Below are 19,168 nucleotides of genomic sequence, written 5' to 3' on the forward strand. Positions count from 1 at the left end.
AAAGCAATGACTAACTCCGGCAACCCACGAATCCACTAACCGGTTAGTGTCACACATGCACTCCACCCCATCTTACTCCATAACATTTAGTGCTTCCTCTCTTCCCCTGTCCCTTTGTTTATGCAATCCACTCTTTGATCCTTCCTTAGAACTCAGCACCGAATGTATTGCTCACCTGCATATCCTCAGGATTTCTCTATCACTTGTTGCTCATCTATTGCAGCACCTAACAATTCAAGGACAACTGCAACGGCATCTTCTTGACAATCTACTACCTAAGCGTCAAAGCTGTTGGATAAACCCTTGTAACTCTTGAAATGTGTTGAACGCTCTACACTCGAGTGCAATTAAGTCAATACTGCATCTGAGATGAAGCACTGCAAGAAATATTTAAATCACATTTTATTTTTCAAATTCAAAAATAACAATTAGCTTTATTTAACATTACACATCTCACAGGTTTAAAATATCATGCTCTATTTAAATATCTGAGTGACAACACTATACAAATAAAATGTTACACAAAATATATTTAAGAAAATGTTTTGGTCTTCCATCTGAACAATAAATAGACAGGCACTTCTACATATACAAAGGAAGCAATACTACTTAGAATAGCTCTCATAAGCAAGATGTGGAAATACAGAAGAAAATCTGAGATTTGAGAACATGTTTAACTCTACATGAGACATCATGCAACTTCAAATTTTACTTCAAAATTCAAACCTGTTAGGAACTGCACAATCCTACACTTGCTTCCGCTTTACAGGAGATCCAAACCATGCTCTTAGAAGCAATGTGCAATTTTGGTTATTGTTAATCAGCTACCCGATCACTTTTAGTGCGAAAGCAGAGAACAAGGATGGACCAGAGTAGCTTCCACAGAGATACCGTGAGTAACAATGTCAGCATTACCATGTATGTAAGCTCAGGGTAGGCAGCAGCAGAACTGTACCAGCCACAAACAGAACTTGTTCCTTCTTTCCCCTACACGTTCAGATCTTTCATGGGGTGTCTGAAACCATGTCTTTTTTTGTTTAAAAAAAAAAAACAAAACCAAACAACACATCTAATAAAAGGGTAAATCCTTCAGACACAGGCACACTTTGCACAAAAGACTACATATGTAAAGGAGAAAATACTTGTCCAGGGTGCATAAAGGCTGGAAATTATAAATTAAAAAAATATATCAATAATTGAAGTTTCATAAAAATGTTTTATAGAGTAAAACAGCATTCCTCCAATTTGTGAGTTTCAAATTTACACAATGGTCTCCACAAACACTACTCAAGCAAAAAGAACGTATCTGTTACCATCACAATAAATGAAAGATGCTCTGCAGCAGGCATCAGTAGCTGACAGCTAGTTACTTCCAGACCTCTTTAATGTTTAGACTGCTATTGAAACATAAAGACCACCAGGACAGTGGAAAAACAGGACCAAGTCTTTGTGCCATCCTCTCAGTATGACTACTGCCACTTTTCAGAAGTACGTGAAAAAAGTTTCTTGAGAAAATTTGAAAAGAACAATTAAACAGAGTTTCAACGGTTCACCAAGAAAGTCAGATTCAAACTTGGAAAAGCTACTTGGACATAAAGGATTTATGCACATTGCTCTAGCAATTTAAGTGTGGATCTTGCAAGCTTGTCCAAATCTTAATCATTTCTTGAGGATTTCTACTATGCACTAACATTAAATTTGTGTAGGAACATATGTTATTTCTGTATTTCTCTTCAATATCAAATGTTTTGAAACCTTTGTGTTTTTCCGGAGCAAGCCCAAGCTTCTGAAGGCACATTCCAGTATAAACATCATCAATAGGATACAGGAGTACCTGGTCAGATGCATTATTCAGTCTCAATGCCAGGTCACCAGAGTACAGAAACCCACCACCTCCTGCATACGGAGGATACGAACCTTCATAAACACTTTCTGGGATGTAGTACTTCAATTTTTTTTCTCTATGAGGTCCAGCATCTTTGATCACATCACCTACAAATAAGTCTTTGGCTTTGTCCTTTGATAAACTCTTCAAGTAATCCAGGATCTGATGGGTATTCACAAATACATCGTCATCACCCTTAAAAATAAACTGGACATCCGTACAACTGCTGCTCACCCACTTCAGAAACAGTACCTCTTTCAGAGTTAAATTGAAGAAAGTGTCTCTGTAGTTCCAGAGGAGAATGTCTTTGTGAGTTTCGCTCTCAAATTTTACCATGTCTGTAAGGTTGGGAAAATGATCCTCCGGTGGGGTCTGACCAAGTAAGAAGACTCTTTTGACCGTTATATCTCCCGATTTTATTTCCTTGCCCCAGGATTCCCTAATTGCTTGCCTTCTATCAAAATGTGGTATAAGTGACTTAATAGCCAGCAGCAGAAAAGGTTTATGTTTGCACTTGTTTGGCTGATCCATTATTAATGAGTAATTTCTACACCTCAAATAGAGGAGGAAGTCTTTGAACCTTTCCGGCAAACTCGCAAAGTCGCTGATCTCTGAAGTGACCCACGGGTCAGGGTCACAGGAATTGAGAACACTTGAGTTCAAAATTAAGTTCTCTTCTACAGTCATATTGGAAAGCAGACTCAGAATCGGGTTGTACAGGAGTTCAAGCTTCTGTTGCTGCCTGTTCCAATAGGCTTTGTGAGGAGTAAATTTTCTCCAAAAGTTGTCCTGTGGTATAATAACACGGCCTTCTGCATTCTTCTCTTGGCTGCCACTTTTTGAGACTTCCACAATCACATAGATAAAAAAGTTTACCATCATCAGAATTCCCAGCAGCTTTAATCTTCTGCGTCCAACACTCATTTCTCATATCTGAAAAGGGAAGAAATGACAGATTCTTAGCGTTCTTCCTGTCAAATTCCTGCTTTCATAAAAATGCAAACTACTTTCAAATTAAGTAGGGGCCTACAAAGATAATTAGGGACCTGCAGCATCTTTACGAGGGAAAGCTGAGAGACCTGGGAATCCCCAGCTTGACAAAGACTGAGAGGAGATCTTACCGATGCTTATAGATACCTAATGGGTGAGAGTCAAACAGATGGGGCCAGGATCTTTCTGGCGGTGCCCAGAGACAGGACAAGGGGCAGTGGGCACAGACTGGAACACAGGATGTTCCATTATAAACGAGGAAAAACTTCTTGGCTGTGAGCGGGACACGCAGCTCTGGAACAGAGAGGCTGTGGAATGTCTCCAGAGGAGCTGATTCAAAACCCACCAGTGCAACCTACTGTAGGGAGCCTGCTTTAGCAGGGGGTTGGACTTGATGATCCACAAAGGTCCCTTCCGACTGCCATGATTCTGCGAAGAACGTGTTAAGATATAAGGACAAAGTTTACCTACACTCAAAAAAGTAGACTTATCTATCTCTAATACACACATACCTGCAGCTAATCATTTGGGGTTCCATCAGCAAACAAGATGTAAGAACGTAAAATTTCTACTTCCCACCTTAGAATTTTATATAGCATTTTACAGTGTCGAGGTTAGCAAGCAGATTATAATTCTCATTTAAGTCTCCTTGAAACATCTGACTGTTCAGTAATTAAAATCATAGAATAGCTTGGGTTGGAAGGGACCCCAAGGATCATCAAGTTCCAACCTCCAGCCACAGGCAGGGTCACCAACCTTCAGAATCTGAGTCCTCAGCTTGGCAAAGAGAGGTAAATTTTTTTTTTTTTGCTAGCAAAGTGAACTTTAAAAGTACATCACGAATTGCTATACAATACAGTCAGTTCTTTTAAAATCGAGTTTCAAGCTTTTATACTTGTATTCTTTGACCCTCCAACTACAAAATTAGCAAAGCTGAGTTTTCAAGCATAGTTCATTTCCACCCATTTCACTTGGCTGTTCTGTGGGAGAGAGGCTGACAAACCAGCTGCACTACTGATCTTCACAACTCTGCAGACAGACAGAAGATACCACAAGCTTTGACTTTCTTTTTCTCCCAACAGAAAAGAAAGAGAATGGCAGCTGAAAGCCAGGTGTAATTACTCCTACAGAAAACGCAACTGAAGAGACTTAAATTAAAAGCAGAGGTTCCCAACACTGGTAAGACCAGGAATAGTAAGGGTATGCGTATTTGTTGTAGCACAAGCTATTCTGAGACCCACGTGCAGTTCTTACAGAGAAAATGCATCAATGCCTCTCTCCTTCAAAGCTGTCAGAATGAAAGACATAGAAACAGTGCATGAAGCAACCCAAAACAGTGCTCCTCTAAAATAATACTAAAACTGTTTACTAGCCCAGAGGGTAGAGAACCAATATAAAAACTACAAAAAAAACTTAACAACTCATTCTAAATTCAGAAGCCAGACTAGAAAATTCAGGATGAACAACAGAGTTACATTAAGGCTCCATTTAAGATATACATAGAACTCTGCAAAGCAGCTTTCACTCACCAGAAGTGTGATTAAATAAGACCAGAAAAAACAAGTGAAGTAACACAAAAGCCCAGTTGTACGTGTTAGCTTAGAAGTCAGAGAGCAATAGCAGTCAGGAAGAGGCACTAGAGAAGTACACCATGTACTCACTCTTCTCTTCATACAGCAGATAAATCAGCAGTTTAAAAAGTTGAAAAAAAAAAAGTAACGCCTCCTAGAAACCGGAGAGAAATGCCTCTTTTTCCTTCATTTTACCTCATGTTGTATCTGTATATGTATCTTCATATGTGCTCAAGCCAGATTTACTTCATGTCCTGCTCACTGCCAACCCTGAAGTCTCCATACCTCAAAGTTCCATACCTCAAAGACAAAAACGTATCTGTGGCCAGTGTCACCGTTTACTCTAAATACCTGAACTGTGAAAAGCACTGGCAGCTTCAGCTACAACCAGACCATCAGGTAACAGTTTTCCCCGCTCTGTCTCTAAGCACACACACTGGATGGAAAGCAGCAGTCCCACATCTCACACCACTCCCCGCAGCTCAGCGTGTATCAGTGCTCACACACCTTGTCCTCAAGTGGTTTTAAAGCAACCTGCGGTGGAACAACAAATGACGTGGTACTTTACCTGTGATCTCTGTACATCTGAGACAGCAGGGTGAGAGGCTCACCCAGTGATTGCAAACGCAGGACTGCCAAGAGCTCAGTCACAGCCTGACTTTCCAGAATATGTAGCGCTAAGCAGCTGATCTGTTCACTGCCCCTAGCTACTAAACCACGGGCATTCAACACTTTTGCAATTCATCTTCTAGATGCTAAGATCATTTCTAAATTAATGACACACCATTGCTACAGCCTATTTCAATGACAAAACAAAATCTTTCCAATCTCTAGGTCTTTGGGGTGAGCACTCAAATTCGGTACCTACAAGGTCTTCCTCAATCTCTGTTTTAGTCCCACACCTGTAGCAATTCCCTGCAGCAAATGGGACAGCAAAACCTTCATTAGTTAAGACTTAGTACAGTGTTTCATGACAAAAATACCAGTAGGGGAAAAATCCCAGCAGTTCTGTCTAATAACGTATGGTACAAATTACCAATCCTACATACAAGCACTTCTGGCATCATTTTCAGTCTTGCTTTCTAAGAAGGTACAGAATACTGCTGATAAGATTTCTGAGCAAAGACATGTAACGTAACATTAAGTATCAATACAAGGAAAAGGGATAAAAGCAGCTGTTGAAAAGGCAACCTTTATCTAAATAAAACAGAGGGATTGCGTTAAACACTTGGAGCACGAGATTGGGTTCTTGAACTAAAAGCAAGTCGAAGACAATCAGCAGACACCCAAAAGGCTATTTCCAGCAAACACGTAAGCCTGCAGTTTAATATTAACTTGAATCATGTCACCTGAAGACGGAAGCAATAAGATGATGCCAGCTGGGCCATTTCACATCGAGGGAACAACATTTACTATGAAGCACAGTATTACAATCCTCATAAAAACAGGGGAAGAGGAAGTGGCATTTTTAACATCGTTACTGTTCTCTGTTCCTCATCTGCTTTGCTGACACGGCAATGATTGACTGAAGCATGATGGCAATGCAGATCGTGTGCCCTGAACAGCTTGCTATGGAACAGCACCACAGTGTACACGAGGGCACCCATTTCCTACTCACAGCTTACTGGCAGCAATCTGGGCAGATCACAAGCACTTTTCTTATTCCAGTAATAGCTTCTTCCATCACCACTTGTATTATAAAGCTTCCAGCTGCCCTTCCTTTGACTGATGAGAATGGAAGATCTGCTAGGGAAGCCAAAAATAAACTAAAAGCAATTTGGTTCACAGAATCACAGAATGGCCTGGGTTGAAAAGGACCACAATGATTACGTAGTTTCAACCCACTGCTATATGCAGGGTCATCAACCAGCAAATCAGGCTGCCCAGAGCCACATCCAGCCTGGCCTTGAATGCCTCCAGGGGTGAGGCATCCACAACCTCCTTGGGCAGCCTGTTCCAGTGTGTCACTGCCATCACTCCAAAGAAACCAGTATAAAAACTCACTGAAGAACTAAAAGGTGCAGTACAAAGCAATACTTTACTTGGGAAAAAAATCCTGCTGTTTTGCTTTTAAAAATAGAAAAGGTGAGCATGTGTAGCTAGTCAGCACAAAGTAAAATACAAGCACATACTAGATACTGATAAAGCAAAACACAGTATGCAGAACCCTGGGAACAAAGATATCCTACTAAACCTTGTTCCAGTTCCAGCTGGGTTGTGATACCTAGATTCAAAGGTGATCTGACTCACAGGTTTTCAATGTTTGCTTTCAGCTTCTTAGCTACCCTGATCCAAAGACAGTTCTAGCAATCATTTATGGTCTGTGTAACTCCTCACATTTCTGCTTCTGCAACTTCTGCAGTGCAGTGGTACTGACACAACTGCACACATTTGTTCAAAGCCTTTAGAAACATCCACGTGACGAGAAAGGGGTTAATATTAACCATACTCTAGGTAAACCAAGGGCCTGCTGCAAAAACAGTACTTGAAAAGATCTATTCTGAATAAGCTGGGAGAGGATGACGGGACATTCGCATCTTCAGCTCTATTCCACTTCAGTCAAACTAAGACTTGGACAGAAGGAAATACATTTGTGCAACCATGGAAGCAGAACTGGGATCACGAGATGGATGGGAAAGTGGAACCTGGGCAGACAAGCAGCATCACTGTGGGACCAGGCAGTGAGCCACCACACAAGTGGAACCACAACAGAAGAAGAAAACAGGTATTACAGAGAAGCTATCAGCTACAAGAAAAGACTCCAAGCATCCACAAAAATTAAGTCCGCATAACCTTAATGCAAAATATTGAGAAAAAGTGCTCACTGATTGCTTTAAAACAGCATTATTTCATGCTTTATTTCAAGAGTGAACATGTTCCAGGAGCTTGTAAGGAAGAGACTGAGAAGAGTTGGTATAAAATGGGCATGTGCACTCCATGCATTTCCAGGAATCATGCAAGCCACCCTTTTTTGGATGCAAGAACTCAAACAGGAGGCCATGCACCCCCAACAGAAGGGCCAAGCTGAAGGTCAAAACCAAGAACAAGCACCTCCAAGTGTATGCAAAGGCCATATGTGATTCATTGCATGTAGTTTGGATACTGCAGATGAATTCTGATTAGCTCTGTTACAGCATTCTATTTACTGTAAGCACTTCATAAAGTTGGCACACAGAACACGACAACAATTTGCAGCATTATTTATTACCCAAGTGCTATTAAAACACCGCAATGCAAAGTCACTGAGGTTTAGCTGTAGGAAAGAGAGGCAGTTGCAACGAAGCAGCTACAAAAAAGGTTTAAAAGGCAATCCTGTCAGATAAAGATGAGGAAGCACAATGGATTTGGAGAGTGTGCTAATCTGCCTCTGAAGCAAGGCACCAAAACACACACCTGTATCTGAAGTACAGCCCCATACAATCAATCTACTAAGAAATTTTCAAAACTTGGAACTTGCTTCAACACTGAGATTTTGGCAGGTTTTGCTCTTCTTCAAGGTGGGAAAGAAAAAGATCTTTTTCAGAATGCCCTCTTAACAAAGGCCATGGATGAATGTGAAACCAATGGTCAAATGGACGGTTTGCCAGGCAACCCTACCGACCTTACTAACGAAGCAAGAAACTTAAAAATTCCCTTGTGAATCAGACCAAGTTCGTACAGCTCGTTCTGCATATATTCAGCCAAACACCTACTGATTGTTAGCAATACCAGAGCATTAACTACCTGCATGGTAGCTGAGATATCACGTCACCTCAAGGAATATAACTTTCAGAATGAGTAGAACTAGCTTTATTTTACTACAATTTCCTCATTAGCAACTCTTGTCTCAGAGTCCTATATTCACACACCAAGCAGTGACCAGATTTGTTGATTACTCCAGACGTTTACACAGCAGAGCCTCTTACTGTGATGCCCAGTTGTGATGCTCAACTTTCTCCTGCAGCTCTCTGCAACTGCACCAGTCTCTGCACATAGATGAGCTCCCATCCCAAGCTCCACCCTTGCAGTGGAGTTCACAGCATACTTCTAACAGGAAATTGAAGAACGGGCGCTACAGAAGTGAAAGAAATCATTATCTCATGCATCTTCATACTGACAGAAAAACGCAAGTCCTCTTCCTTGCTCTTACGTACCTCAGCCCATACTTAAGGCCAAGATAAATTACACACTGGACAGGCTGCTGGCAACTGTTTAACACCTAAAATAAGAATTATTACCGCAAACAGGCTCCATCATCTCCTTTCCAAATAAAGAGCTAATCTGTATGAAAATCACTACTGGGCACAACACAAGGCAGCACCACATTGGAAGCAGCTCCCAGCCAGCAGGTAGGTTCACAGCACAACCCTGACCTGGGCGAGGGCATTCACTTGTGTTCAAGATCACAGCTGTATTAAAGAAAGCAGTACCCTTGCTAGACGTACTGAACATTAATTTCTTGACTTTAAGACCAGCCACTTGCTATTAAAACATTCCTCCTTTATGCTTTTACTTACAAATGATACTCTCTGATCTCAAGTTTCAACATGTAAGCTCAAAAGGTGCAGTCAAAACAAAGCTGTAATTCAGTTTTCTAAAAGCTTCCACCTTTTTGCAAGCCCTTTGTAGAGAAGAGCTGCAGCAGGCTGATCTCAACACGTAACTTCATTCTTTAGCCTGGTATCCCTTATAGCAGTTACACACAGCTTCTGGTTCTGTTTGTAATAGCAGCATACAGGAAAATAAAAAAATGCATTAAACGCATCCTTAAGTTATGTATAGTCCCCCTACCCTCTTGTGAGATGCACCAGGTGTTTTATATCTCACTTCTGTTCATGGTGTGAACAGCAACAGCTTCAGCACATGAAGAAAAGCTTAAGATCCCTGACCTGTTATTAAAAGAGTTTGAGTTGTTTCCAACTTTAAAGGACTATTTATTTTTCTAACTACACACAATTGTATCTCAGAACTTCACACAAGTCCACCCTGACACAATGCAAACAAAGAACATCTGAAGAACTGGCATGCAGTCAGCACATACCAGCATTCTGCTTCTGTAGAAGTGTGTTGCATTGGTACCACTGAATAACAGTCAATATTCTCTGTGTTCCACAAGCACAACAGCATTCCAGTTGGGAGAAAGTTATCAAAACAGACATTTCAAGGAAATTCGGAGCTGCTGATTAAACATTAATTTTCATTAGTTTCATGCACTGATGAACTATCTTTCAGTAGACTACTTACTTCTGGGAGAAATTCATACTTTAATACCAGAAGTCACCAGCACAACTTAGTAGCTTGTGGTAGCAGTGGTAATGAGAGGATGGTTGAACTAGATGATCCTGTAGGTCCTTTCCAACCCTGTGATTCTATGACTCTGTGAACCTGGGTGCGGTGTTTGGCAATCCGAAAAACAGAGCAGACAGGAGGATGTGCTGGCGTTTGCTCAGAACAGCCCAAGGCAGAAGGAACTGCAAATAGCCCCAATTGCAGCCAATCTAGTTTTACATTCTGTTTCTTACTGGTTATCTTCAGCACAGTCAACATTTTCCTCTCAAAAAAAAAAAAAAAAAAAAACCCAACAGCAAAGAAAACCCCAATGCTAGTACAGTGAGGCATTTCGTTAGTAATGCTCACCTGATTTGCTGCAGTAAGGTATGTGAGTGCTTTTGGGGCCAGAACTACCTCTGGACCATATTTAATTACTGTTACTGAAGCTCATTTCGCTTTGTCTACTCCCTCTTTGAACCCGTGTACATTTTCAACTGTATGAACTTCACTAGCAATGTGCTTCTCAATTCTTCTTACAGAAAGAACTCCAGATGATTTGCTTTCCTATTATCAGACAGAAGGGGAACTCTTTGAAAGCACAATAAACAGAAAATTTTCCCTGTGTTTGCCATACTACCTAATATAGCAAACCTTTACACACCCTCTGTTCCTTCTTTGCGGGGTGAATAGTTGCAGCCTTGTTATTTCTGGAAGCCTTCTGCATCTCTGAATGTCTTTGTCATTCCTCCTCAGCCATTTCTATTAAATCATTTTTGATATGACAACCACAAAAGTATTTATTACTTTAAGCTCATAGGAGTTTATGAAGACTCTTGTTAGAGCCATATATCAACAGTACTCAGTATAAGAGAGATCACAGTCAGCCTTGCTAAACGTAATAATAGAAGAGAATGAATTCAAAAATAAGCAGAGTTTGAGAAATAACTCCCCACAGACATCTCTGCATACTCCCATCAGCTTAAGAAGCTCTCTCATTAATGGCAGGTAGGCCAATGCTGAGCAGACCAAAGTCCTCAGTTTCCATCATTAATGCTTTCATGGAAGGCCACTGCTGTCTTTTGACCCACAGAACATTACATCACCTCAATTCAGTTTCTAGCATCCACAGGTTATCGCTAATTAGCACTCATCTGGGCTGATTAAGAGGACCTGAAGCCCAGTATTACTCACTAAACCAGTTATTCCCAGACCATGCCCTGTGACTGAAGGAAATGGAACAAACCATGCACAGTATCACAGATGGTTCATCAGCTTTGTACTACATTTAATATGTTATGGCATGGGTAAAGGAAGTAAAGCAACTCCTCTTCCAAACCAACTCTCCCTCTCTCTTTTCTGAGGCAGTGTTGAAAACAGGAAAGTCTTCCTGAACATGAAAATTTACCTGAAACTGAGAGCACCGAAGCAGGATTGTTAGGTGGCTGCCTGTCTTCTAATGAAGCAAGCATTTCTGTGCCACAGCTGTGCTGCCTCCTGGCCAACTACTATTTGCTACTCTCTCCAACCCCGACCCACGCACTCAGCCAGCTCACAAACATAACTTCAGAGCAGCTACAGCAATAAACTTGGGCCGTCTCCAACTCCACAATAGGTTTACCTTACAGGTGGCGTGCTAGTTTTTCGAGTCCGAAACTAGGACAAAAGAATTGAAGCTTTTAGTTCCTTCCTCTTACATAACTGAAAACGCCTCCACCCACAAACCTCAAGTTTTGGAGCTACCCCACTGACAAAGCTCTTCACCGTCCCTCCTTTTCCAATAGCCCACCCAAAGCCCTCTTTCTACAGAAGGATTTTCATACAGGCTCTTGTTCTTGCCTCACAGTAAAGCCTCCTGGCATCAAGCAGCTCTAAAATGACCCCCCTCCCTAATTGCAACAAAGCCTTCTCCTGCAGCAGCAACACTGGAGCTACTTACAGACCTTAGGAAATAACTGCTCCATTCATTCTCCATTCATTCAGCAACTTACATTTGCAACCACAGGGATAAAAAGCTTCAAACTCATCTTCTAAAAATAAGGTGAACAAATGTATGCCTGCAAACAGATGGGTGAAAATCCCTTGTTTCCAACTGAAGCATTAAAAAAAAAAAAACAGGAAGGAAAGAAACTGTCACAACTTCCCCACACACAGATCTCACTCCATGTGGTAACTAACCCAGTATGTCACAGGAATGCTTCCCTCCCACCTCTTGTAGTTCATACACTCCAAAAAAGCAAATCTAACGCTCATGTACAATGCAGTCCAATGGTAATTTAACAAACTCAGAAAAAAGCCTTTAAGATTCTGTACTGTGGTACAACACAAGGCCCATTCTTTCAGTTATCCAAACCAGGCCTGCAAACTTTCTGCAACAGTCCAAGCCTTTGCTATCATCCAAGGAAAAACCACCACAAAAATGAAGGAATGTCTTTCTAACCCCGGCTGACTTTATCAGGCACTAAAGCAATTGTCTGCACTTGCACACACCTCATCTGCTCTCACAACTCCTGCTTTATGAAGGTGATGTTCTGAGAAGTCTGTTTCGTATTATGTTTCCCATAGATGAAATGCAGCAATAAAGGAACAGCCTAACGTGCAAGTTGGAAATTAACATTGCTGTTGTATTTGCTACTCCATAAATAATTTTATGACAAGCATATGAAGGTTATTACACAACCTACAAATGTGAGATACACAAGAGAATGCGCTCTCAAAGCATATTTACAGAATATCAAATGCACCATTTTCTCCAAATAAAATCTCATGTTGTACATCATAGCCAGTTTTGTGAACCTCAGCTGGCTTACAGAATAAACCTTACAATTCTCCCTACAGAATGAGTGAAAGATATGCTGATAGTGATCAGGAAGCAGCCTTAACGTGCTATAAAAACACCCAAGTTGAATCCCTCAGTGTTTGAGGGCTTACAGCAGGGAGAGAGATGTGTTTTTCCCAGCTCGGTACACAAAGGCCACGTGCTGTTTGGGCTTTAGAGTTATGAATTGTGACGTTTGTCAGGAATAACCCAGAGCTGGCAGCTCCTGATTCACAACCTTCAGTCTTTAAAATGCCTCTGAGAAGGCTCCATCTTGGATGAGCAGTAAATCATAAAGAATTCAGAGAGGAGGTTTAACCGGATGGAAAAAAGATATTCTTCGAAGAAAACTGATAAGAAAACTGAAAAAATATTCTTCAAAGAAAACTGAGAAGATATTCTTCGAAAAAAGTAATTCTTCGAAGAAAACTGCCATTCATCACTTCAGTTCCATGGGTACGGTTCCACAGCAGTTTAAAGCAGTGTCAGTCACAGCTGACATACTCCTGTTAATTATCCCCATTCCGACTGCACAGTCCCATCTCACCCTTCACCCAAGCGACTGGGCTGCGTCAGTTCAGGGAACTGAAGAGGCTGAATAAAGAACCTAACAATAACAGGGCAATTAGCTCCCAGCTGGCTCCCGTCAGCAGGTTCACTCACCGCTGTGCCGCACCAGCACAGAAGAGGCAAGCTGAGACCAGAGCAGATCCCGTTTCTGTTTCCACGTATCAGCACTCTGCCGCTCCTGCTCATTGCCCCACACGCAGCAAGGCTCCCTGGCTGGCCAGGCAAGCGGCAGCACGAGGCCACCAGAAGCTGCTTGCCTTTGGCTTCCAGCCTCTGATACCTCCCTGCAGTCGGTGAGCTCTGCCCCTTCTCCCTACTTGGGCCAACGGGTTGTTATTCGTTGCAAGAGGTAAGCTCAGCTGGAGCACTGCCCTCCCATAGGTGCTGGAAGGCAAAGGAAGCAGGTAACCACCCACCACCTGCCTTCCCAACACCGAGCGCCTAGGTCAGTGCCAGCTGTCACAGCAAAGGGGAAGCACTGCAAGCCTGCCTGCTGCGTTCAGCGGGTACTTACAGTCAGGCACTGTCCTGCTTCAGGCATTTATGCTGGATCAGTAAGAATTAAAAAGATGTAGCCCATCTAGTGAATATGCAAATAACCATAGAATCCACAAACAAGCCAGATCATCTCCTTAGCACCTCAGCCAGCATTACCTTAAGACCAGTAGTTATTGCTGCCGTAGCCACATTCCAGTGACCTCTGTATCTGCACACACAATGCTGATCATTCAGTCAACTTACAAAACCATTAAGCACTATGCTTCACATCTAAAACATTACTCTCACCGTATCTTCTTGCCTGACACACATAAGCCACGCTACTAAAACCACATTTTAAAAGCAAGGTGCTGTAAGTTGGTATGCCTGACCAGGTAATTACCTCCAGATCATCCCACTGCAGGGTTAAGAGAGACATCCATTTCAATTCAGCTTCCAGGATTCCTGTTCCTGCAGCCAGCAGATAGGAAGGACACTGTGCTGCTGACAACCTTCCAAGCCATCTCAGGCCATCTCTCCCAGCCTACGTAAGTGTTACACAGTTATTCAACCACATGCCAAATTGAACTACATTAATGATGTGTGTATATCGGCCCAAATTTCTGGATTTGCCTCTATTTGCAGGACTAAATTAAAGAAGTGTTTAAGAACACAAACACGTGAAAAGATTTTCGCCCTTAATTGGTTTGGGTTTCAAGTATAGTTAACTAACGCAGAGAAGACTGTTTTCACCTTTCTGCAGGATTCATTTATAGTTGAGAAAATGAGCAGAGCTCTGAAATGTAGAAGTTTGTTTTCCTTCTTCAAACTTGCAAAGCACAAAAAACACAGATCTCATTTCAAACTATCACGTTCAAGGAAGAGAGAGCAATTTTTCCCCCAGTTGTAAGCAGCTAAAGATGCATATAACACCTCAAGGATTTTGCAAAAGGCCTTTAAGCAGGTTAAGCAATTAACTCCATTCGCTTCATTCCCATTGATGTTAAGAGCAGACAAGCATATAGCCTTATAAATCCAACCAGGAACTTCTGCACCTGGTACCTGCACAGTAATATCAAGTATCCGCTATAACTGACTGAGGTTTAAGTCACCAATTTCCAGCCATTTTACATCTCTTTCACTTCTTATTTTTATTCAAAAGCAAATCAACAGGTTGCAGTAACATCGTTCAACTTAGAGACCACCTTCCACTACCACTGACTTCATCTGATTTTAAAGAAAATCATTACCCAAGTAAGGTAGAACAGCGTAACTGGTCTGACGCCTAGCAGCTCCTTGCACTGAACAGCCTTTCCCACACTTGCATAGCTAGCTGCATTACATCGCACAACACTGAAGATGAGCAAGTGGGAAGGTTATTTCCCAACCTTATCAGTTCCTCACTACGGCCCACAACACAGCTGCAGACAGCTACCCCAGCACTACAGGAGCACTGCTGCTGCGCCTCTGAAGAAGAGCCTCCGTGCGCAGCTGGAAGGTCTCACAGCTCCCCTCTGTCAGAAGGAACATTTCCTACACAGGCCTGTGCGTGGGGAGCAGCCGCAGGAGGACGAGCAGAGCAGAGCAGCAGGCAGGTGTTGGCCACAGGAAGCAGCACCTCAAGGCTCAGGCTGGTCTCATCCAAACCTGTCATCGCATCCTCTGGTGGCACGTTACCAATGAGAATTCACCTCTTACAGAAAGAGAAGAACGTCAGTCATTCACTCAGAAATCAAGATGACTGCTGATTCGATTTATCTAGCTGGCTTACGATTGAAATCATGTAATCGACTGTCAAATTTCAGAATTCATTTGCAAAGGCGAGCATAACTAGTTGGAAGCTGGATGTTTTTCATCCCTTGCTATTGTATGTCCCTCAAACAACAAAGCTTTCTTAACCACGAAGAAACTGCTTCATCAAGTGTTCCTTTAAAAGTCTCAGCACCACACCCATCGCACCCGGGGATTTCTTCCCTTATTTAAATGCTAATTGCTCCTCATGAGACTTCAGCACAGCTCACCCAGGACATTTTAACGAGGCCGGCTTTTCATTGTGTTCTACATCATCCGGAGACCTGGGGGGGGGGGGGGGGGGGTTTGCATATCCGCATTTTAAATCTGAGAAGGCCCAAGGAAATCAGTAAAAAACAGAAGTGAAGGACCAAGCTCAATAAACCCACAACACCTCATCTTCACTCGGTTATTTTTGCTGCGTTTTAAGCACCTAAGTATGGCAGATTTCACCTTCTCTGTGCCAAGTGCTTCTCTGAATGCAGCCTACCAGAGTAGAGACATCAAACACTCATCCTGCGACTCCTCATGCTCAAAAACATCACGACCACATCTCCTTCCTCCATACCTGTTACTTTTTTGGTTCAAGAAGTTCTTTTGCAAACAACCACTGGGGATTAAACGTGGGTGTATCTGAAAAAAAAAAATTCTAAAAGTTTAAATTAGAAAAGTAAATGGATGCCCGCCCACTTGCTTCAAAACTAGTTACATACTTCCACCACACAGCAATAGGAAAACAAACAAATAAATATACATACTAGGAAAAAAAAAAAAAAAAAAGACTCAGCGAGGCAATAGAAGAGGTCTGTTCCTAGCTTTTGGAAACTGATCAATTCTAGCAGCCTTCCAGAAACAGCAACATGAAAAACAGACACGTTAAAAGCATCAATATTTTAAGGAAAATCTTTTCCCCCTCCATGCTTTGTGCTTACTACAAAGATACAAACTAAAGGAAACAAGCTGTGAAACCTTTGCTGAAGCAACGAGGATACTTTCAACAACAGCTTTTTTGGCTCTGGCTTTACTTTTTGACCTATTCTTGGCGAGTTTTAGAAGGATACATTTCTAGAAGCTTTGTAAGAAGCATGCCAGGCCCTCATATTTAACACAAAAAACGCTCCATCTTAAAAACAAGAAAACAAGCAGGATTTTTACAGCAGGAGCAGTACGGCACAGACCTGGCACACCATCCCTCGATGCATCCAGACAGAGCTGCTCCTAAGTTCCCTTTCCATCCCAAGGCAGAGGTAGCACAGCCAGCCCCGCTACGAGAGCGGCTGCACCAGGTGGCAGCACAATGACGATCACCGAGGCTCCGGGCACGTCCTTGCAGCTCTGCTCCTGAAAGCCTCCCTTCTCCAAGGCAAGGAGATGAACGCTCCCTCCCCACGTACAGCACAACTTACTCACGCAGGTAACGACACCTGTTTGGCAGCACGGAACGTAAAAGCATTATATCCTCTGCTCGTTCTTCAAAGCCTGAGGAAGCACTACATCAACGCCGATTTCCTCAGCAGCATCTTCGCTACCCAGAAGTACTGGGTAATGAAGAAAGGAACTGAGGAGGAGCTCGCGGGCAGCAGTAACCAACGCAGCGACCACCGGTGATGTTCTACCGCCAGCAGCGACCCGCAGAGCCTGCCTTACGGCCACACAGGGCACCGGCACCGCCACCCACCGAACGCGTGACCTTCACAACAAGTTCCTGCAGCAGCACCTCATTTTCCTCTTCTATTTATAGCACGTGGGGACAGGAAACAGAAAAGCGCAAGCCAAACGAGCCTGCAGACGACAAAACCACTCAAAGCGAGTTCTGACCGATCGCTGACCGCTCCACCAGCGGGCCGGGGCTGCCGCTAATCTAAGGGGGCTGCCTCTAATCGACCGCACCTCGCGCTTCCTGCACGGAGAGCGCCCGCTCACACGCTCGCAATGCCAGCACACGCGCGCATCTTTCCGCACCTACGTGAAACTCTGAGCGTTAACCAAAAAAAAAAAAAAAAAAAAAAAAAACCAACGACGGGAAAAGCCAACAGCTGAACCCTCCTCCTCCTCCTCCCGTTCGGTTTAATGATCAACCCCGGGAGGTCACAGACTGAAGGGCCGCTCCGCTCACCGCGGCTTTTTGCAGGCTGACGAACGATCGCAGCCGCTAAGCTGACGTCCCCTCCTGGCGGGGCACGGCGCGCCTCGGAACTCGTCGAACGGCTCCGGGTCGGACCCGCGGGGACCGCAGCGGCGCCGGCACTGCGGTAGCGCAGCGCCCCGGGTTTGGCTCGCGGCGCCGCGCCGGAACCGCGCGGAGGGGCGAAGCGGCCGCGCGCCGGGGAGAGGCCTCAGCCCGCCCGCCCTCCCCGCCGGAGGATAACCGCCCCCCGGCCCCGCCGCGCGGCCCCCCGCCCGCACCTCGCCACGCCGCCGCGGGGCTCCGCCGGGGATCGCGCCGCCGCCTCCTCCACCATGCTTCAGCCCGGCCGCCCGCGGGTGGGGGCCCTCCGCCCCGCTCGGCCCCGCCGGGGGGCTCCGCACCTGAGGGCGCCGCCGCTTCCCCCGCTCCGTCCTGGAGAAATCACGGCAGCGACGAGCAGCGAAAGGCCGAGCGCGGCCGGTTGGAAGAGCGCGGGGGAGGCGCCTCACTTGTTGCCGCCCGCCTCCGCCGAGGAGACCGCACGACCCCCCGCGGCTCGCGCACCACGGGAGGCGGCGCCGCCCGCTGCAGCCCAGCCCCGCCCCCCCGCGCCATGGGGCCGGGTGGGGCGCGCGGGGCGGGGCTGGTGGGGAGGGAGGGGGTGCCCGCGCCCCTTCCCGCCCTACCGATCTTTTCCGCGCTCGTCGGATCGCTGCGGCGCCCTGGAGGCGGGCGGGCGGAGAAAGCGCGGTGCCGCCTCGCCGTCCCCCCCCGAGCGGGGCGCGGCCTCCGCGCCGCGTCTCTCCCTCTGCCCCAGCGCTCTGCCCCTCAGGTCCCGCACCTCGTCGCACCACCCTGGTGCCTGCCCGCCTGCCGCGATCCCCTCCCCCGATGCCATGATGCCTTTCGACACCTCACGCTTTTTCTTTAGTAAAAAACAGAAGCCCTCATAACGGGAGCTCGGTGCCCACAGACCGCCGGTACCACAGACCCCACGCTACGGGCCGCTGCTCGCTTCGGGCGCCGTGCTGTGGGGCAGAAATGAACGTGCTTCTGCCTCGCCCGCTTTGTTCACACGAGGAGGTGAGATTTCACCTCCTTCGTGCAGCAACAAAAAGGGGTTTTCTGAGGGATGCACCTCCTAGGAATAGCTTTCTGCAGTGGCAGCCTCTGTCGGTGCGGGCTGCTGACCAGGGCGACCAAAGCTCCTCATGACAACGTGTATTCCTTCATTCTTCTTTCTGTGCAGCACTGAGCGAATGCCCCAGCCCTGCAAAGTGCTGTCACACAGCACGTTGTTCAACAGGTTTCTCCTTTCTAAACAAGAAGGTGTTGTGTCTGGTTTACCAGATGGCCCGCAAAACTTTTGCCAGATCTTGGTGGGAAGAAGAAAAAGAAGGGTTAGGTCAGCATTGCCTCCCTCTGAAAGGGAGCTCCTCAGAGCTCCACATTCTGGAAATCTGCCCTCCGGAGTTGCTATGAACTGTGCATGACTCACTCATTTGTAACTCTCTTTTTTTTTCCTTTTTGCTTGCTTACCTATTTGCCAAGTCGATGAGACTACAGATCCAGGCTGAGCAGTCTTCTGAAGTGTAGAAATCTCCAAGCCCCTGGATGTTTACTGAAACAAAACACAGAGATGTGAGCCGTTATGGCACAGCCCTCGATCCTGTCGCAGCAGACCGACAGCC

General features: G+C 44.9%; 1 protein-coding gene across 7 annotated transcripts; it reads right to left on the reverse strand.

The window, feature by feature from the left end:
- Positions 1–385: 385 nt before the first annotated feature.
- B3GNT2 (UDP-GlcNAc:betaGal beta-1,3-N-acetylglucosaminyltransferase 2) lies at positions 386–19,168 on the reverse strand. Of its 7 annotated transcripts, XM_085218814.1 has the most exons (4): positions 17,756–18,119; positions 16,528–16,773; positions 15,918–15,982; positions 386–2,818 (listed from the first exon to the last, which is right to left on the reverse strand). In XM_085218814.1, exon 4 carries the CDS (start codon positions 2,807–2,809, stop codon positions 1,616–1,618), a length of 1,194 nt encoding a protein of 397 aa, XP_085074940.1. In that variant the 5' UTR covers positions 2,810–2,818; positions 15,918–15,982; positions 16,528–16,773; positions 17,756–18,119; the 3' UTR covers positions 386–1,615. The 7 variants fall into 7 exon arrangements, with proteins under 7 accessions (XP_085074940.1, XP_085074941.1, XP_085074942.1 ...); XM_085218815.1 differs by lacking the exon at positions 16,528–16,773; XM_085218816.1 differs by lacking the exon at positions 15,918–15,982.

The sequence above is a fragment of the Meleagris gallopavo genome, chromosome 2 (genome assembly GCF_905368555.1).
Source record: "Meleagris gallopavo chromosome 2, MGAL_WU_HG_1.1, whole genome shotgun sequence".
In the NCBI taxonomy this organism is placed as follows: domain Eukaryota; kingdom Metazoa; phylum Chordata; class Aves; order Galliformes; family Phasianidae; genus Meleagris; species Meleagris gallopavo.

Bases quoted from the DNA above. Each gene is read 5' to 3' on its own strand.
- B3GNT2 (XM_010706467.4), bottom strand. From the start codon at position 2,809: ATGAGTGTTGGACGCAGAAGATTAAAGCTGCTGGGAATTCTGATGATG.